Source organism: Sinocyclocheilus grahami, unplaced genomic scaffold (assembly GCF_001515645.1).
Source record: "Sinocyclocheilus grahami isolate Dianchi unplaced genomic scaffold, SAMN03320097.WGS_v1.1 scaffold627.1, whole genome shotgun sequence".
Lineage (NCBI taxonomy): Eukaryota > Metazoa > Chordata > Actinopteri > Cypriniformes > Cyprinidae > Sinocyclocheilus > Sinocyclocheilus grahami.
The window spans coordinates 41,629-59,374 of NW_015505806.1; the positions used below are offsets into that span (position 1 = coordinate 41,629).

General features: G+C 34.1%; 3 protein-coding genes across 3 annotated transcripts in view; 2 read left to right on the plus strand and 1 right to left on the minus strand.

The window, feature by feature from the left end:
* Nucleotides 1-4,326, plus strand: part of LOC107557987 (serine beta-lactamase-like protein LACTB, mitochondrial) — a 12,047-nt gene extending 7,721 nt beyond the window's left edge. The window contains exon 6 of the mRNA XM_016241584.1: nucleotides 3,551-4,326. Coding sequence (XP_016097070.1) covers nucleotides 3,551-4,088 — 538 coding nt within the window. The 3' untranslated portion in view covers nucleotides 4,089-4,326. The remainder of the gene's footprint in view (nucleotides 1-3,550) is intronic.
* Nucleotides 4,327-9,150: 4,824 nt separating this feature from the next.
* Nucleotides 9,151-12,296, minus strand: LOC107557989 (pro-neuregulin-4, membrane-bound isoform-like). Its single transcript, XM_016241587.1, has 5 exons — nucleotides 12,227-12,296; nucleotides 11,355-11,429; nucleotides 11,038-11,131; nucleotides 10,793-10,945; nucleotides 9,151-9,421 (listed from the first exon to the last, which is right to left on the minus strand). The coding sequence occupies exons 2-5, from the start codon at nucleotides 11,362-11,364 to the stop codon at nucleotides 9,343-9,345; spliced, it is 336 nt and encodes a 111-aa protein (XP_016097073.1). The 5' UTR covers nucleotides 11,365-11,429; nucleotides 12,227-12,296; the 3' UTR covers nucleotides 9,151-9,342.
* A 3,106-nt stretch (nucleotides 12,297-15,402) lies between these two features.
* LOC107557978 (transmembrane protein 266-like) overlaps nucleotides 15,403-17,746 on the plus strand; it is a 63,043-nt gene continuing 60,699 nt past the window's right edge. Inside the window, exon 1 of the mRNA XM_016241576.1 lies at nucleotides 15,403-15,751. The gene's annotated coding sequence lies outside the window, so the exon portion shown is untranslated. The remainder of the gene's footprint in view (nucleotides 15,752-17,746) is intronic.

Consider the following 17,746-nt stretch of genomic DNA (forward strand, 5'->3'; position numbering starts at 1 on the left):
TTTTTTTTTTTTACCCAGTCATTTAAAAATAACACATTTTAGAGCTGTAATGACAATACCATGATATTTTTGCTTAAGGTTATCATACCTTCAAAATCTCATACCGGCCCATGCCTAATGCTTTCACTACACACAACAAAGCGCTGTTATAATGTGTTGTGAGGTTGGGTTTATTTTTAGAGCATCTTGCCTTGATATCTTGATCTTGATCTTTTGAAGGAATAGCTTACCGTCATTTACTTACTCTCATGTCGGTCCAAACCTGATCTCTCTTGGAACTCAAAATGAGGAGTTCAGCAGAATATCTCTGTTGGACAGTGATGTTTCTCTGCAGTAATTTGTCCTTAACTCTGTGTTATACGACCGCTGTAGGTTCTACGTTCCTGTATTCGACGCATGCGTACACCCTGCTGAGCGCCGTGGTGGAGAGAGCAGCAGGTCAGCGCTTCCTCGACCACATGATGAAGATGTTTCAAGAGCTGGGCATGCTGAACACCGTACCGGACGAAAACGACCCCATCATATACAACCGCTCCAGGTAAAAGAGACATTAAACATGCAATTTAAATATAATTGATGAACATGTTGTTAATTTTCTGAATTCTGATTTTAGGGGATCAAAAAGTTGAAAATGTCAGCGTGATACAAATCCACTGATAAATAAATCAATGTTAAAAAGAAAAAGTTAAAAATATGATGCAAAATATAAAAATGTTGTTTGTAAATATTAATATTTTAATATTAAGTCATGTGGAGCAGTGTTGTTACTGTTAACTAGTAAAAAATGACAAAAGCACATAACAAAATTACTAAATTTAAACTAAAATAATATGAGAACTGTAAATATCAAAATAAAAATTAATTCATAATATCAATAAATACTATAGTATATAAATATATATGTGTGTGTGTGTGTGTTTTACCTTGAAAAATATATATTTAAAAACTTTATTTCGAAAATAATGATTAAAGGGATACTCCATTTAAGATGTGTACATTCACATATTTAAGGTGTTTAAATTTTGTCATTAATCACTTATTACTATAATCACATCGACTATTCTGACGATGTCTTCCATACTTTTCTGGACCTTGACAGTGTAATTTACTTGGCAGTCAATGGGACCGTCACAAGCCTCCCGGTTTTCATCCAAAATATCTTAAATTGTGTTCCGAAGACGAACTAAGCTTTAATGGGTTTGGAACGGCATGAGGGTAAGTGATTAATGACAAAATTTTGGAGTATCCATTTAAGATGTGTACATTCACATATTTAAGGTGTAAAGAAAATGATATTCCTTTTTACTTGATGGTTACACCACATTACATTTTTAGAGTTATTATTTGAAACTTTTCTTGAAAATGGTATAAAAGTGTTTCAAAATCATAGTAAAAATCAACCTTTTGTTTTCATATGATTGCACCATGCTTTTCTTAAAGGGGTCATATGATGCTGCTAAAAAGAACGTTATTTTGTGTATTTGGTGTAATGAAATGTGTTTATGCGGTTTAAGGTTAAAAAAACACATTATTTTCCACGTACTGTACATTATTGTTTCTCCTCTATGCCCCGCCTTTCTGAAACGCGTAAATTTTTACAAAGCTCATCGGTCTGAAAAAGCGAGGTGTGCTGTGATTGGCCAGCTGTCCAGTGCGTATGTGTTGTGAGGTTGGGTTTATTTTTAGAGCATCTTGCCTTGATATCTTGATCTTGATCTTTTGAAGGAATAGCTTACCGTCATTTACTTACTCTCATGTCGGTCCAAACCTGATCTCTCTTGGAACTCAAAATGAGGAGTTCAGCAGAATATCTCTGTTGGACAGTGATGTTTCTCTGCAGTAATTTGTCCTTAACTCTGTGTTATACGACCGCTGTAGGTTCTACGTTCCTGTATTCGACGCATGCGTACACCCTGCTGAGCGCCGTGGTGGAGAGAGCAGCAGGTCAGCGCTTCCTCGACCACATGATGAAGATGTTTCAAGAGCTGGGCATGCTGAACACCGTACCGGACGAAAACGACCCCATCATATACAACCGCTCCAGGTAAAAGAGACATTAAACATGCAATTTAAATATAATTGATGAACATGTTGTTAATTTTCTGAATTCTGATTTTAGGGGATCAAAAAGTTGAAAATGTCAGCGTGATACAAATCCACTGATAAATAAATCAATGTTAAAAAGAAAAAGTTAAAAATATGATGCAAAATATAAAAATGTTGTTTGTAAATATTAATATTTTAATATTAAGTCATGTGGAGCAGTGTTGTTACTGTTAACTAGTAAAAAATGACAAAAGCACATAACAAAATTACTAAATTTAAACTAAAATAATATGAGAACTGTAAATATCAAAATAAAAATTAATTCATAATATCAATAAATACTATAGTATATAAATATATATGTGTGTGTGTGTGTTTTACCTTGAAAAATATATATTTAAAAACTTTATTTCGAAAATAATGATTAAAGGGATACTCCACCCCAAAATTTAAATTTTGTCATTAATCACTTATTACTATAATCACATCGACTATTCTGACGATGTCTTCCATACTTTTCTGGACCTTGACAGTGTAATTTACTTGGGAGTCAATGGGACCGTCACAAGCCTCCCGGTTTTCATCCAAAATGTCTTAAATTGTGTTCCGAAGACGAACAAAGCTTTTACGGGTTTGGAATGGCATGGGGGTAAGTGATTAATGACAATTTTTTTTATTTTGGGGTGGAGTATCTCTTTAATATGCTGATTTGGTGCTCAACAATCATTTCTTATTATTCACAATGTAAAAAAATAAATTGTGGAAACCATTTTTTCAGGATTATCTGATAAATATAAAGTTCAAAAGAACAGCATTTATTTGAAATAGTTAAACATTTATAATGTTACAAAAGTTTTCTGTCATGTTTGATCAATTAAATTATATGTGTGTGTGTGTGTGTTTTACCTTGAAAAATATATATTTAAAAACTTTATTTCGAAAATAATGATTAAAGGGATACTCCATTTAAGATGTGTACATTCACATATTTAAGGTGTAAAGAAAATGATATTCCTTTTTACTTGATGGTTACACCACATTACATTTTTAGAGTTATTATTTGAAACTTTTCTTGAAAATGGTATAAAAGTGTTTCAAAATCATAGTAAAAATCAACCTTTTGTTTTCATATGATTGCATCATCCAAAATATCTTAAATTGTGTTCCGAAGACGAACTAAGCTTTAATGGGTTTGGAACGGCATGAGGGTAAGTGATTAATGACAAAATTTTGGAGTATCCATTTAAGATGTGTACATTCACATATTTAAGGTGTAAAGAAAATGATATTCCTTTTTACTTGATGGTTACACCACATTACATTTTTAGAGTTATTATTTGAAACTTTTCTTGAAAATGGTATAAAAGTGTTTCAAAATCATAGTAAAAATCAACCTTTTGTTTTCATATGATTGCACCATGCTTTTCTTAAAGGGGTCATATGATGCTGCTAAAAAGAACGTTATTTTGATTGACCTGTATAACATCTCCCCTGTTCCCTGCAGGTTCTACCACTTCAATAAAAAAGGTCGTGTTGTGAACTGCCCCTATGTGGACAATTCATACAAATGGGCTGGAGGTGGATTTCTGTCCACTGTGGGCGACCTTCTGGTGTTCGGTAACGCTCTGCTCTACAGCTATCAGATGGCCGGACTGAAGAACACAGATAGGCTTCTTCCTGGCTTTCTCAAACCCCACACAGCCAAAGCCATATGGGCACCAGTAGACAAAACGGAGGCGTCGTGGGACAAAGACGGTCTGTACGCCCAGGGCTGGCTGGTGGTGGAGAAACGGCAGAAATACGGGCAGTGCTGCAGCCGCAGACATTACGTCTCACACACAGGAGGCGCTGTAGGGGCCAGTAGCGTCCTGCTGGTGTTACCCAGCGAGAGCGGACACAAGGCGAATCAGATGCAGCTTCCTCCACAGGGGGTGGTGGTGACCATCATCACAAATATGCAGTCAGTGGGGCTCAATACCACAGCGCTGAAGATCGCACAGGAATTTGACACGGCCAGGGATGAAGAAACCGCATCCAGTTGATTTATAAACACTGCTGTGATCCTTTTGTTGCCATATTAAGATATTTGTGGTAAACATCAGGACGCTTCTTTGTTTACAGTGCTGAGGTGTGTTCATGCCTCAGTTATAATTAAACATTTGTGCCAAGTGCTCTTTTAGCTCTTTTATACATATAGGAGCAGTCGAATACGTTGAAGAATTAAAAATGTATTATGGAAACCTCTGTGACGGCCTCTTTATCTGATTTTTTTTCATTTTCCTCCTACATTCGCCATGTCATGCTCACGATAAGTTCAGTTCAGTCTGGTGATTTATCACATTTATTACTGGGAAGTTGAAAAGCAGTGACGGCAGTGCCCTAAAACTATTTTAAACAATTTACTGAAATTGTATTTGTGCTTTTTAAAATGTATTTCACACCACTGGAATACTTAAGTGAACTGAACAAAGTCAAAACATGATTACAAATGATGAAAAACAAAGGAAAAGAAATACTGTAGCTAATAATAAAAATAATAATGCACATTCATTCAAATTTTAACAAATAAAAATGTCATTCTAAAATAAAAAGTATTTCTATAATCCCTTATTATTTATTTATACACACTTATGTGACATTATGACATTTATTAAATTCTACTCTAGTTTATAGGTTTATATTTGAAGAGTTTGGTTCCAAAACGCTATAAATACATTTTGATTAATTTGAGTAAAAATGTGTTTTCTTTACCAAGAAAGTGGCATGATGAAAACCACTATTTTCTGTTTCAAACTTTCACGTAGCATCTTTAGGTTATAATAACATTAAAAATTCAAATCCAGATTTTGATTTCCAAAGATTTATTGTAAAATTTTATAATTTTTTTCCCCAGAATGCAATAAATCCATGACACGTTTTTTTTCCCAGAATGCAATAAATCCATTGAATCGATATAAAAGTTATTTTTCATATTGAAACTGTTGAAAATACACAACATAGTAAGTTGATCCACATATGACAGCCTCTGAACTTGGTAGGTTATAATAACATTACAAATTCAAATCCAGATTTTGATTTCCAAAGATTTATTGTAAAATTTTATAATTTTTTTCCCCAAAATGCAATAAATCCATTGAATCGATATAAAAGTTATTTTTCATATTGAAACTGTTGAAAATACACAACATAGTAAGTTGATCCACATATGACCTCTGAACTTGGTCAATACTAATCTTATATACAGGCACTGGACTAAAAATACATTCAATCAGTCATCGCTCCCAAAATGAATTCAACGGGTCTTCTTGTTAATGCTATAAATTAATAACAACAATAAAAGAACATTTCATCATGAACATACACGAACAACAATATCACATTAAACCACAGAAATTCCAAAATGACATTTCCCTTACATTCAACTTCCAAAAGTGCATTCATCTTTGCCATTCAGTGTTATAGGCTGTATTAACAAAAACATTAATGGCATTAATAAAAATGCCATTATCGCAATATCGCATTCATAATCGAATGCGACTCACCTGCGATTATGAACGCGATATAGCAGTGATCTACGGCTCTGTGTATTAAATGCCGCTCCATCTGAAAGCACGTGATGGAGATTTACTATTAATCACTGAACCGGCTTTACTCACGAGATGCGCATGACAATCACATGCGATTTATCGTGCAGCCCTAAATTTGTTTGTTGATCACAAAGTACAAAATAGATGAGGAAAACTAGGATGCCGTGTGTATTCAAAGCGCCGCCATAACTGTCTAGAGTGCGTGGAATGGTGCGCTGTGATTGGTTGTTAATGTTTACAGTGCGTGGAATTGTGCGCTGTGATTGGTTGTTACTGATTACAGTGCGTGGAATGGTGCGCTGTGATTGGTTGTTAATGTTTACAGTGCGTGGAATTGTGCGCTGTGATTGGTTGTTACTGATTACAGTGCGTGGAATGGTGCGCTGTGATTGGTTGAGCGGATATATCGCATTCTGAAGAAAAGGGAGACTGGGCGTTTGTGGCGGATTGGAAGAAAAGGGAGAAAACATGACAGAAAAAGTGTATGCTCAACTGATATAGCAGTTACATCATTTAAAATCATCAGCTGTTTGTGGTCTTTGACTGATGGTCAGTGACCATTTCACCAACACTCATCAATTTAAAAATATATATTATTGCTTTTATTGTTGTTGTTATTTTTGTTATTATTATTTGTGTTGTTGTTATTATTGCTGCTGTTTTGTTGTTGTTGTATTTTTTTTTGTTTTTTCTTTTGTTTTTGTTATTAATGTTTTTATTTTTGATGTAAAATAAAAGAACACAAGTAATTTTGTTGTTATTATTACGTTTTTTGTTTATTTTTGTTTGATATTTTTATTTTTGTTCTTGCTGTTTTGTTATTATTATTTTAGTTATTTTCTTTTTTGATATTTTTGTTATTTTTGTCGTTGTTGTTATTTTTGTAGTTTGATATTTTCGCTATTATTGTTTTTATTTTATTTTTGTTGTTATTTTTGTAGTTTGATATTTTCGCTATTATTGTTTTTATTTTATTTTTGTAGTTTGTTATTTTTGCTATTGTTTTTATTTTATTTTTATTTTTGTTGTTATTTTTATTTTTTGACGTTGTTATTATTGTTGTCATTTGTTATATTAGTTAGTATTATTATTGTTGGTGGTGTTATTTTGTTACTATTACTTTGTTGTTGTTATTATTGCTCCCTTTTGTTAAACCGGTGTTAATCAAACTCTCACCCTCCCTCCCCACAACAACATTCCCGGTGGACACACCTTTCTTTAGCCACAGGCAATATGCACTACAACATGCGAACTCTGTAGTCTCTTATAGGAAGCAAGAGAATGATTTTTTTCACTGAATACTGTTATCATTATCATACTCACCATACTCGTACTCTGAAAGCCCGTAATTAAAGCGGCATAATAGTGCATAAGCACGCGAACCAACCTTATTCATCCTGCCCCGCGTCCAACTCACCACAGCCAGAGGGGCATAACGTGCCTCCCTTTCGGACTCGCGTCAGCAACCCCCGAGAAGCTGTATTGGACCCCATCCGACACCCACCGAGCGAAGCATCGCTATTGATCTTCACAGCAGCGTCTCGTCCCCTGGTCAAAGGCGCTGAGGGAGTGAGAACGCCGCGGCCCGCGGGTCATTCGCTTAGGTACTGCGGTCAAGTTAGTTTGACGTTTGACATTCATTAGACTTTTTTTTTTGGCCAATTAAACTCTTTGCGGCTGCGATGTTTTGAGCCCAAACTGACTCAGATAGACATAAATATATGCCCTTTACTTTGCACACGGCTTAATTTCTAGGGGGGGAAATGTAAAGAATTAACCATTTAAATTAATTAAACAATTTAACTACGTGACATTATAATATAAAACCAATACTAAAATGTTCGGGAAAACATCCGTATTATCGCACAAAGCTCCGTTTTTGGAATTACCATTTTATGTGTTTTATAATAATTGTACAACTTTTAATGTAGGCAATAATATAAATCCATTAAACGACAACACCATTTGATCTAAAGGTATCAAACCAACTGTAAAATATTCAGAGTATTATTCCCTATAATGCACAAGGCTTGTTTTTTCAGATTATGCCTTTATTGTTTTTATGGATCAATATTTTTCACGTGTTTTATATACTGCACCCACTTAAATTAATTCAACTCTGACACCGTTTGAGATAAAGGTATCAAACCAACTGTAAAATATTCAGAATATTATCCCCTATAATGCACAAAGATTGGTTTTTCGGATTATGCTTTTATTGGTTTTATATACAGTACTGAAACCATATTTTCACATGTTTTATATACTGTACCCACTTAAATTAATTCTAATCTGACACCGTTTGAGATAAAGGTATCAAACCAACTGTAAAAATCTATAAATATTATTCCCTATAATGCACAAGGCTTGTTTTTTCAGATTATGCCTTCAATGGTTTTATATATAGTATTGAAACCAATTTTTAAAAATATGTTTTATATACTGTACCCACTTAAATTAATTAAACTGACACCATTTGAGATAAAGGTATCAAACCAACTGTAAAATGTTAAGAATATTATCCCCTATAATGCACAAGGCTTGGTGTTTCAGATTATGCCTTTATTGTTTTTATATACGGTACTGAAAACATATTTGTAATTTTTTATATACTATACCCACTTAAATTAATTCAACTCTGACACCGTTTGAGATAAAGGTAAGGTAGATTAATTCATAATTATTTTTTTTAAGAATTTAAGATGGAAACCAAATAAACCATTCCACAGAATTCAGTTTTTTTAAATTGAAGTTTATCTAAATATTTAAAACTTTTGACAGTCAGATTTAATAGTGAGAGGAAAACACTGGTAAAACTTTAGGTAATATTCATCCATCTGGTTCATTCATTTCACTGGAATCATATTGCATTGTGGGACACATTGTGCATGAATTGTGCTCTGTTGTACAGTATATTGCACATTTTGGCACATACAGTAGTTCATCTAGATATTAGACATACAGAAAATGTGCATACTGTACATACTGTACAAAAATAGTAACATGCTTCTATAACATGACCATGTTTTGATTTTTTAAAATATTTTCTTTGAAGTGTCTGATTATATTTTATAAAATTATTCTATGTCCAGTCCATTGGTGTATATTAATGATTGAGCTTGTTGTTGTTACTTACATTTAATGGTAAAACATTTCAACATTATGAAGGAATTTCAGTATAATCCAGTAGAATTGAAGGAAATAAAAAAAGGAATAAGTGTATAATCAAAGTTTCAGCCAAAACAAAAACAGCACACTGTAAAAAATTTATGTACACGGCACATGTGACCATTATAATATATATTATTAAGTCTTCTATATCTAATTATAATTAAAATCAATGCTAAGGATGCTCGTTTTGAAATGTATTGCTTTCCATTAAACATCTGGTATGGTAACAGTTTGCTTGTATAGAATCTGCATCCTTTTTATATATTTAAGTTAAGATGTTTTAATTGACAGAACTATTAACAAAATCTATGAACATTAAGAAAGATATTTTGAGAGTAGCTGGCACTTTGGGCTATTGTGCAACTGACACATTTTTCATATTGAGTCCAAGACCTCCACAAGGGGGCGATGTTACAAGGTAAAGTCATAGACTGTATGGGTAAAGTTGTTCCTCTATCAATAATGGAGTCGTCCAAACCATCAAAGCCTCTTTTAGTAACCAATGTCGAGTTCTCATGATGCATCTGAGTTTCAAAAGTCACACCGTCTGACTAGGCCTTCTTGATTTGACTCTCCAGTACTCAGGTTTTGGTTGACTCTGGGCATTTCTCTTTACTCTGGGAATAAATAGTAAAGATGGAAAAAAAGAGTGTTCATTTCTTGTAGGTTTTGGGGGTCAAAAAAGATCATATAAAAGATGATGTTAACATATCGGTAAGTTGATAATCTTTAAAAGAATATTCTGGGTTCAAGTTAAACACATTCGATGGCATTTGAAAAAAAAAGTTGATTAGCACAAAAAACCTTGAACTTTCCTTTTTTTTTTAAGGGTTAGGATGAGGCATTTACAGAGGAAGTCAATTGGACCCATCTTTGAAGGATTTAAAATTGTAAATGTAATTGTATTATTATAAAAGCACTTATATTTCTGCACTAAAATCTGTGTGTATTATCTGAGCTGTAAAATTGTTCCCATCATTTTTACCGTAATTTTAGGATTTTTTTTGGAGCTGTAAAATTTGATAAAACTTTACAAAAGGTTTGTTATCTATTTTTTCCACACACTTATACGCATATTGTTGACTTCTTGTGGCTATTCGGGCTATACTTGTGAAACAGTGAATATTTTCACAAATCCATAATTATTCACTTCCGTTGTAAGTGTCACGCTGAATCATTCACTCAACCGATTTGTTCAAAAAATGATTCATAAACAAGTGATTAATTCTGCTGTGGCTTCATCTGGAACAAAATTTGTTCAGATCAAGCAACTGGCGATATAGTGCCCAAAATGTAAGTTATTCACTATTAACTTATTAACTATTTGCAGAAATGTTGTAACCAGCTTAATTTGCAAGGCAGATGTCCACTCTTAAAAATAAAGGTGCTTCAAAAGGTTCTTCAAGCGATGCCATAGAAGAACCATTTTTGGTTCCACAAAGAACCATTCAGTCAAAGGTTCTTTAAAGAACCATCTCTTTCTTACCTTTTTGTAATCTGAAGAACCTTTTTTCGCCACAAAGAACCTTTTGTCAAACAGAAAGGTTCTTCAGATGTTAAAGGTTCTTTATGGAACCATTTAGACAAAAAGGTTCTTCTATGGCATCGTGAAGCACCTTTATTTTTAAGAGTGTAGGCTATTTTCTATGAATGTGTGAGACTTCCATTTCATTAGCCGTCCCAGGTAACTTAAACAGGCTAACTAGAAGAATAACAAAGTGCAGTAAATGGTAAAACAATGCGCGCTGCAAAATCAGTATGTTTAAGATTATGATTATACATTGAAATTCTATCATAACAAATACCATGTGATATTGCTTAATTATATCGACTTCCATTGTACATGCTTTAGGCTACTGTAGACAGTTCTTTTTATTATGGTAACTGAGAGACGAGTTTTTGTGATAATCCACCGCATGTTTCTTTATAATGTCGATAAAACTTGTGTTGAATGCTTAACTTCAGTGTCAGAAGCGCATGTGACTCACTTGCAGATGTAGTAGATGACCACACCGAGCACCACTAGGATGAGGAGGGCGATGATGACCACAGCGGCGATCATGCCCTTCTCCTCACTGTCCTGCAAGAAGCTGAACAGCTGGAACTGCTCACATCTGCTGCCCTCATAGTTTGCACTGCATCTACAGGACAAGGGTTTCATGCAAAATATTTCATAGGTATTTTATAATGTAAATGACAAAACAAGAGATATCCTGTTCGTGAAGATACTTACACACATGTGGGAGTAGACACCGAGGGTATTTTAAAGCATGTTCCTCCATTCATGCAAAAGGTGGCTTCTGACCCAGTGCAAGGGTCACCGTGTTCTATAACGAGAGGAAACCCAAAGGAAACAAAGAGTAAATGCATCATTTATTTACCTCGCCTTTATTTTGCATTTACTTTGCATTTGCATTTCGAGAATTCCACATCACGGAAACAACATCAAGTGTGATTTGCACATGATACGATTTTATATCAAATTCCTTTTCCTGTTATATTTTTATTATCTTTAATATTTTTCCCTAATTTCTTTGATGTTTTTATTACCTGCCATCATGGGAAATACTGAATAGATCTTCTCGTAATGGAAATTTTAACTGACAGCAGTCACTTGATGAACACCTGAGAACAAAGTAGTAAATGTGGTCAGGTTAGCTTACATTTGTCCAGAAAGTTTACATGTTTTAATCCCTTTTTATATATATATATATATATATTAATCAAATGTTTTAATAATTTGGTTTTATTGGTTGCTTTGAAAGATCTCAACATTCATACAGAATGAATATGCTATATGTGAGCTGATGATCATCATTATTAATAGCTATGTATGTGTAAATTTTTTTAATGGAATATTAAAAAGTATTTTTTTTATTAAATGTTAAATTGAAATGTTATAGTATATTCAGTGGATACTGTAATATAGTATGTTATAGGATATTCAAATATATTATATTAAGTTTTCACGTTAAGTATAATAGTATCTGTATTTTAAACACTCAGTTGATTGTATTGGCTATGAAATGTAAAGACATTTTATTTAATGAAAGATGTTAGATTTACTTAATATCTCAGTTGTTTCTCTTAGACAGCAATGAGATTAGATGGAAGCAAATTAAGGCTTCTGATTGAGTGTCTTGCTTATCAGATTTTCTTTCAAACGTCAAAAGTTTTCAATATGAAATCAAATGTTTCTCATTAAATTCCACATTAATTTCATAGCTCTGTACTCAAACTGTATGTTTCATTTGTGTCTGTTTGGATTTCACCGAAGAAATTTTAGGAGAAACATTTGAGACAAAGTTGATATTTAAATGAAACATTACTAAGAACCCCATTCACGCTCCCAATCCATTTCTGAGCAATACAACTTTTTCTAAAAGCATAATTCATAACTTGTCTGTCTCATGATGACTCACCTGTTTACCGGTTTTGTGCTTGACTTCATACACTTTTCGAAGGCTTCAGTTTTAGAAAGTTTGCTGAGATGTTCGAAATCCTAATGACACGCCGTGTTTCGTTTTAGTAGCAGTGAAGACTTACCGTCCAGGTGAAATCCAGTGCAGGTGAGTCACCTCGTCTTCCTCAAATAACTTCTGCGTTAAATGTCACTGTGCGGTTCAGAGTCACATAAGTGTGGTGGGCGGATCCCTTTGAGCTCAGAAATGTTGTGATTGCTGTTTGTCCACATTTGTGAATGGAATGATTCTCATCGTGCGTCTTAGTTAATTTGTAGGGAATTACATGCCGTTGCATCACAGACTTCCAACAAAAAAGAGACATTGAAACTTTCTGTACAGTAGAAAGCTGCTCTAAGGAGTAAATCACCATATTTATTCCATCTTTTTTGGATTTTATTGATTATTTTGAGCAGGTTCAAACATTTAACGTTGGGTCATGAAGTGTTTTTGCATTGTAAACTTTAGGTTTCTTCAGATATGTATTAATAGAAACTGTGAGGGGTGGTACTGTTATTTTAAGTGCATTAAGAGCAGGTGTGGTTCGCCGTGAGACTGCTTTGCTCTATATGTGTGTAGGCCGGCTGGGTTTGGTGTCAGACTTTGGTATGCCAGATATGTTAATGGGGAAGTTCTGTGTGTGTTGCAGGTATGCGTGGAATCGTGGGAACTTTGCAGACTTTAATTACTTGTTTACATTCCTCGTTCAAAGAACACACAAAGGACAAAAGGCAACATCATGTTGAGTCACCAAAAACCGTTAGAATGGGATAGTTTTGAGGTTTTGGTGACACGAGGTCAAATAACCACAACTTTAAATCATGAAAAAGAACAGAAATGTGCTTACATTCAAAAAGATACATTTTATGATAATTTGCCATAATTCCACAGTCAAAAATGAGCTTTTAAATAAATAAACAAACAAACAAACCGCATGGTTTAGAAAATATATTTTAAATAAAAAAAGCTAATATTCAACTATACTGTTCAAATTTTGGGGATCAGTAGGAATTTTGTTTTGAAAGAAATTAATCTTTTTATTTAGTCAAGACACATTAAATTGATCATACAGTAAATGACAGTAAAGACACTTATAATGTTTCAAAAGATTTCAGTTTCAAATAAGTGCTGTTCTTTTGAACATTCTATTCATCAAAGAATCCTGAAAATAAAATTGATCACATTTACATTTAGTCATTTAGCAGACGCTTTTATCCAAAGTGACAAATGAGGACAATGGATGCAATCAAAATCAACAAGAGAGCAATGATATGCAAGGGCTATAACAAATCTCAGTTAGCTTAACGCAGTACACGTAGCAAGGTTTTTTGAAATTATATAATAAATAAAAAGAAAACCGATAGAATAGAAAAAGAATAGAGCAAGCTAGTGTTAGAGGCCTTTTTTTTTGCTTTTGTTAATTGTATAATAAATAAAAAGAAAACAAATAGATAGAATATAAAAAGATTAGAGAAGCTAGTGTGTTTTTTTTTTTTTATAAAACAAGCAGTCAGTAAATGCTTAATATTTCTGTTGGAATCGTGATATTCAACACAACTGTTTTCAGCATGGATAATAAATGTTTCTTGAACAGCAAATCAGTACATAAGAAGGATTTCTGAGGGATCATGTGGCATGTAATAATATTTCACAATATTATAATACTGTTTTTACTGTATTTTTGATCAATTGCGCACAAGTGACATTTTTCCCCAAAAACATAAAAAAATGTTAACCTCTCCAAAGTTTTGAACAGTAAATTCACTTAATAACCTGGCAAATATACATGTTTGTACTCTAGAAAAATTTATTTTTATAATGTGAAGTAACAGTACACTGCTAGTCTGATGGTACTACAAATATTATATTATATTGTGATACTGGAATAATGTGCAGGAATATTATAGTAGGCTATATCATTATAGTATTTCAAAATGACAATTGTAATCTACATTATGATATGACAGTACTATGAGATTAGTAGTATATACAGTGTTATGATATTACTTAAGTAGCATGATCACACCAGTAAACTGAAAAAAAAATGTTAATTGCTTTTATTCAAGTCAAAAATATTATTCAATATCACTTAACCTAAATACATTAATTTATAACAACAAAACACTTTATGGGTCAAACCAAGTAGTAGTATATGGCGCTTTACACTGTAAAAAATTATTGTGATTTTAACAGTAAAAGACTGTAAAAATGGTTATCAGTAACTTTCCATACTATATACGGTGAATAACTGTAATTACATTTAATGTAATTTTACAGTAAAGTACTGTTAAAATTACGGTTTTTGGAAGTGAAAAAGAAAAAGTAATTGTATAATTTACATTGAAAAAACGTAAATTGACACTCCCAGAATTCCCTGCATGACACTTCCTATTTTATGTTTTTTTTATTGTGAGTTTAAGTTAAATCTGTAAAACCTAAAATGTTGCTACCATAGTTTTTAACTGCGAAGTTCTGGCAACCCCAGCTGCCGGTATTTTACGGTAAATGTCACAGATTTTTTTTTTACAGACGGTAAAGATTGCAATTCACCACTTTTTACAGTGTATTGTAAGATAAGTATTATAGTTGAATGATGTACATTGGTATGAAAGCATTATGTGGGGTACTGTGATAGTATTTAATGGTTTGATGATATTACTATTGTAAGATAGTATTATAATGGCATGTACAGTAGTAATATGATAGTCTTATCTGAAAGTCTGGAGCAGCTTTGAACAAGAGCAGACCTTTGTTTTGTCTCCATCTCTCTCACTGTCTCACACACCTCCCCGATCAATAGTCATGTTTGAAACGCATTCCTCACATCTCAATGTCACCTCTGCCATCTCCATATGACTCATGACAGCTCTTGACGTTGTTATACGCATGACTGATGCGTGTTTGCAGCACGCAGTAGTAATTGTGAGGGACATAACGTTAGTCGTGGAAATGTCAGCGTGACTTCGCACCTCGGCGGGCAGTATAAGGTGTTTTGATGGGTGCGAGGTTATCCCAAAGAACATTTGCCATCTCTCGTACAGAAAACCAATAGAAAAGCGTTTTCTCTACGTAATGAATCCCCTCCTCCTCCTCCTCCTCCTCCACCTCCTCCTTCCACATAACGGAGCGATGCTGGCGTTCATGCTTCAATCGAATCGCGTCTAATCGGCACGATGGAGACGGAGTCCCTGGCGTGATTTGAAGGGGGAAGCCCTCAGCACAACACGACAGACACACAATGCACTCCTCGATGCCTTTCTCTGGACGTGTAGACTCCTAATGTCACCTCGCTGAGCGATGATGCTCGTGTTACGGCTTGCCTTTGCTCATCGTCCGCTTTATTCGCGAAAGAAGCAGCAGAACGGATGCTTGACCACTGCGAAACTGCCTTCACGCTTTAAGCCTCTTCTGATTATCGGCAAGGGACACGTTATCATAACCACGAGGGCCAGGGAGACGATTAAAGTTTCAAGGATGTAAATCGAGGTAGGTACCCCTTGGAGACGAGCATTTCAGCACTGCTTCTTCTCGCTTCCATTCCACCAATTATCGGCTTAATGGGTGTTTGCTGTTATTTTGGTAATTGCATCACTAAATCACGAGCTGTCATGGTGCTGAGTAGCTGATGCTTTAATCAGAAGACACTCTAGGCCTGGGAAATAGAAGACACGTCTTCCATTTTCATAAATTTAGTGCGCATCTAATGTTGTGCTGATGAGGACTTTTTGGTCATTCCTGACGAGTAAGGAAATGTGGTTGCAAGTGGGTTGAAGCTTGGCGAAGAGCGTCAAAATGACACGAGATGGTTCCATCGCCATGTTTCTTGCATGTATTTAGGCTTTCCTGTTGCCTGAATATGTTCCGTCTGGTTAAGTTCACCGCTAAACTTCTCTGATGGTGGCATCTACGAACTTTGATTCTGGAGGTCTTCTTTGGGCACGTGGTCAACACAACAAATCCAAATGAGCATTGAGACGTGCCTGATTCAAATCTGAACGAATAATTCGTTCGTTATATTTATCGAGTTCAATCTCACCTCATGCACTGCAGGTTGAGAAACGCTCGATTAGCCTATATGACCTGAATTTCCCTTCAGCTAGTATTTAGAGTACGTTTGCCTACTACTACATGATTTGAAGACACCTGAGGAGTACACAGATTGCGAATGAGCTAAAAGAAGGTTGGGGGTAAAAGGTGTGTATTTTTTTTTACATATATGTATAAATAGTATGATTCAACTGTATTTACACAAAAGTTAGATATGTGGATAGATATCGGCTTTGCGTGAGGAGGTAACCATAGCAACAGCACTGACGGCTCGCTCTATATCGGACAGTGCATTGACAAAACAAGCTATTGTTATTATTCATAACATTTAGCCTACTTATAAAATATATAATACAAATTCGCCCCCCCTCCCCTTTTTTTCTTTTTTGTTTAAAAACTATTACAATTTAGCAAACTGCACTACATCACCACAAGCACAATTATCACAAGCTCATAAAAATACAGAAATTCGTTAAAAAAAATCGGTAACACTTCACAGTAAGGTTGCATTTGTTAACTACATAGTTAAAATGAACTAAGAATAAATAATTCTAAAGCGTTTTTTTTAAATCTTAGTTGATGTTAATTTCAACATTTATGCTAGCTACTAATTAATGTAGCATATTGTTAAAATGAAACGTTATGTTAATGTAGAAAGTATATATGGTGGTAATATTATATATGCTGGCTGTAATTTTTTTAAGGTCACCTAAAAAGTGTGATATGTCCTAACCTATAAATTAAACAGCTTTATTCAAGTCAACAGTATTATTTCAAATGACTTGATTACAGTAGCATAACAAACAACAAACATAATTTTTATGGGTCAGATCAGGTAGACTGTTGAAAAAACAGCATATGCTGGTTAGGTATGTTTTGACGCTGGGATGCTGGTTTAAGCTGGTCCTTTGCTGCTTTAAGCTGCATAAACCAGCAAAGGACCAGCATAAATCAGCAAAGGACCAGCATAAACCAGCAAAGGACCAGCATAAATCAGCAAAGGACCAGCATAAACCAGCAAAGGACCAGCATAAATCAGCAAAGGACCAGCATAAACCAGCAAAGGACCAGCATAAATCAGCAAAGGACCAGCTTAAACCAGCATCCCAGCGTCAAAACATACCTAACCAGCATATGCTGTTTTTTCAACAGGGATTGTAACTCCTTAAGGTAAGAATAGCAAGTTTTTACTTTTTAATTTCAGTTTCAATTCACATTTATTTGTATAAGATTTTTCACAATAAGAATCATTTCAAAGTAGCTTTACAGAAAGTACATGTTTTAAAATCAATAGTAGAAAAATGTTATCAGAGGTGACTGTCAAGTTAAGGTCTATATGGCACACTGTACAGCTATGCAGATAATACATTCATGCATTTAGATAATACTATCTTATACTATAATGTATAATACATTTAAGCACTTTTTATAGTG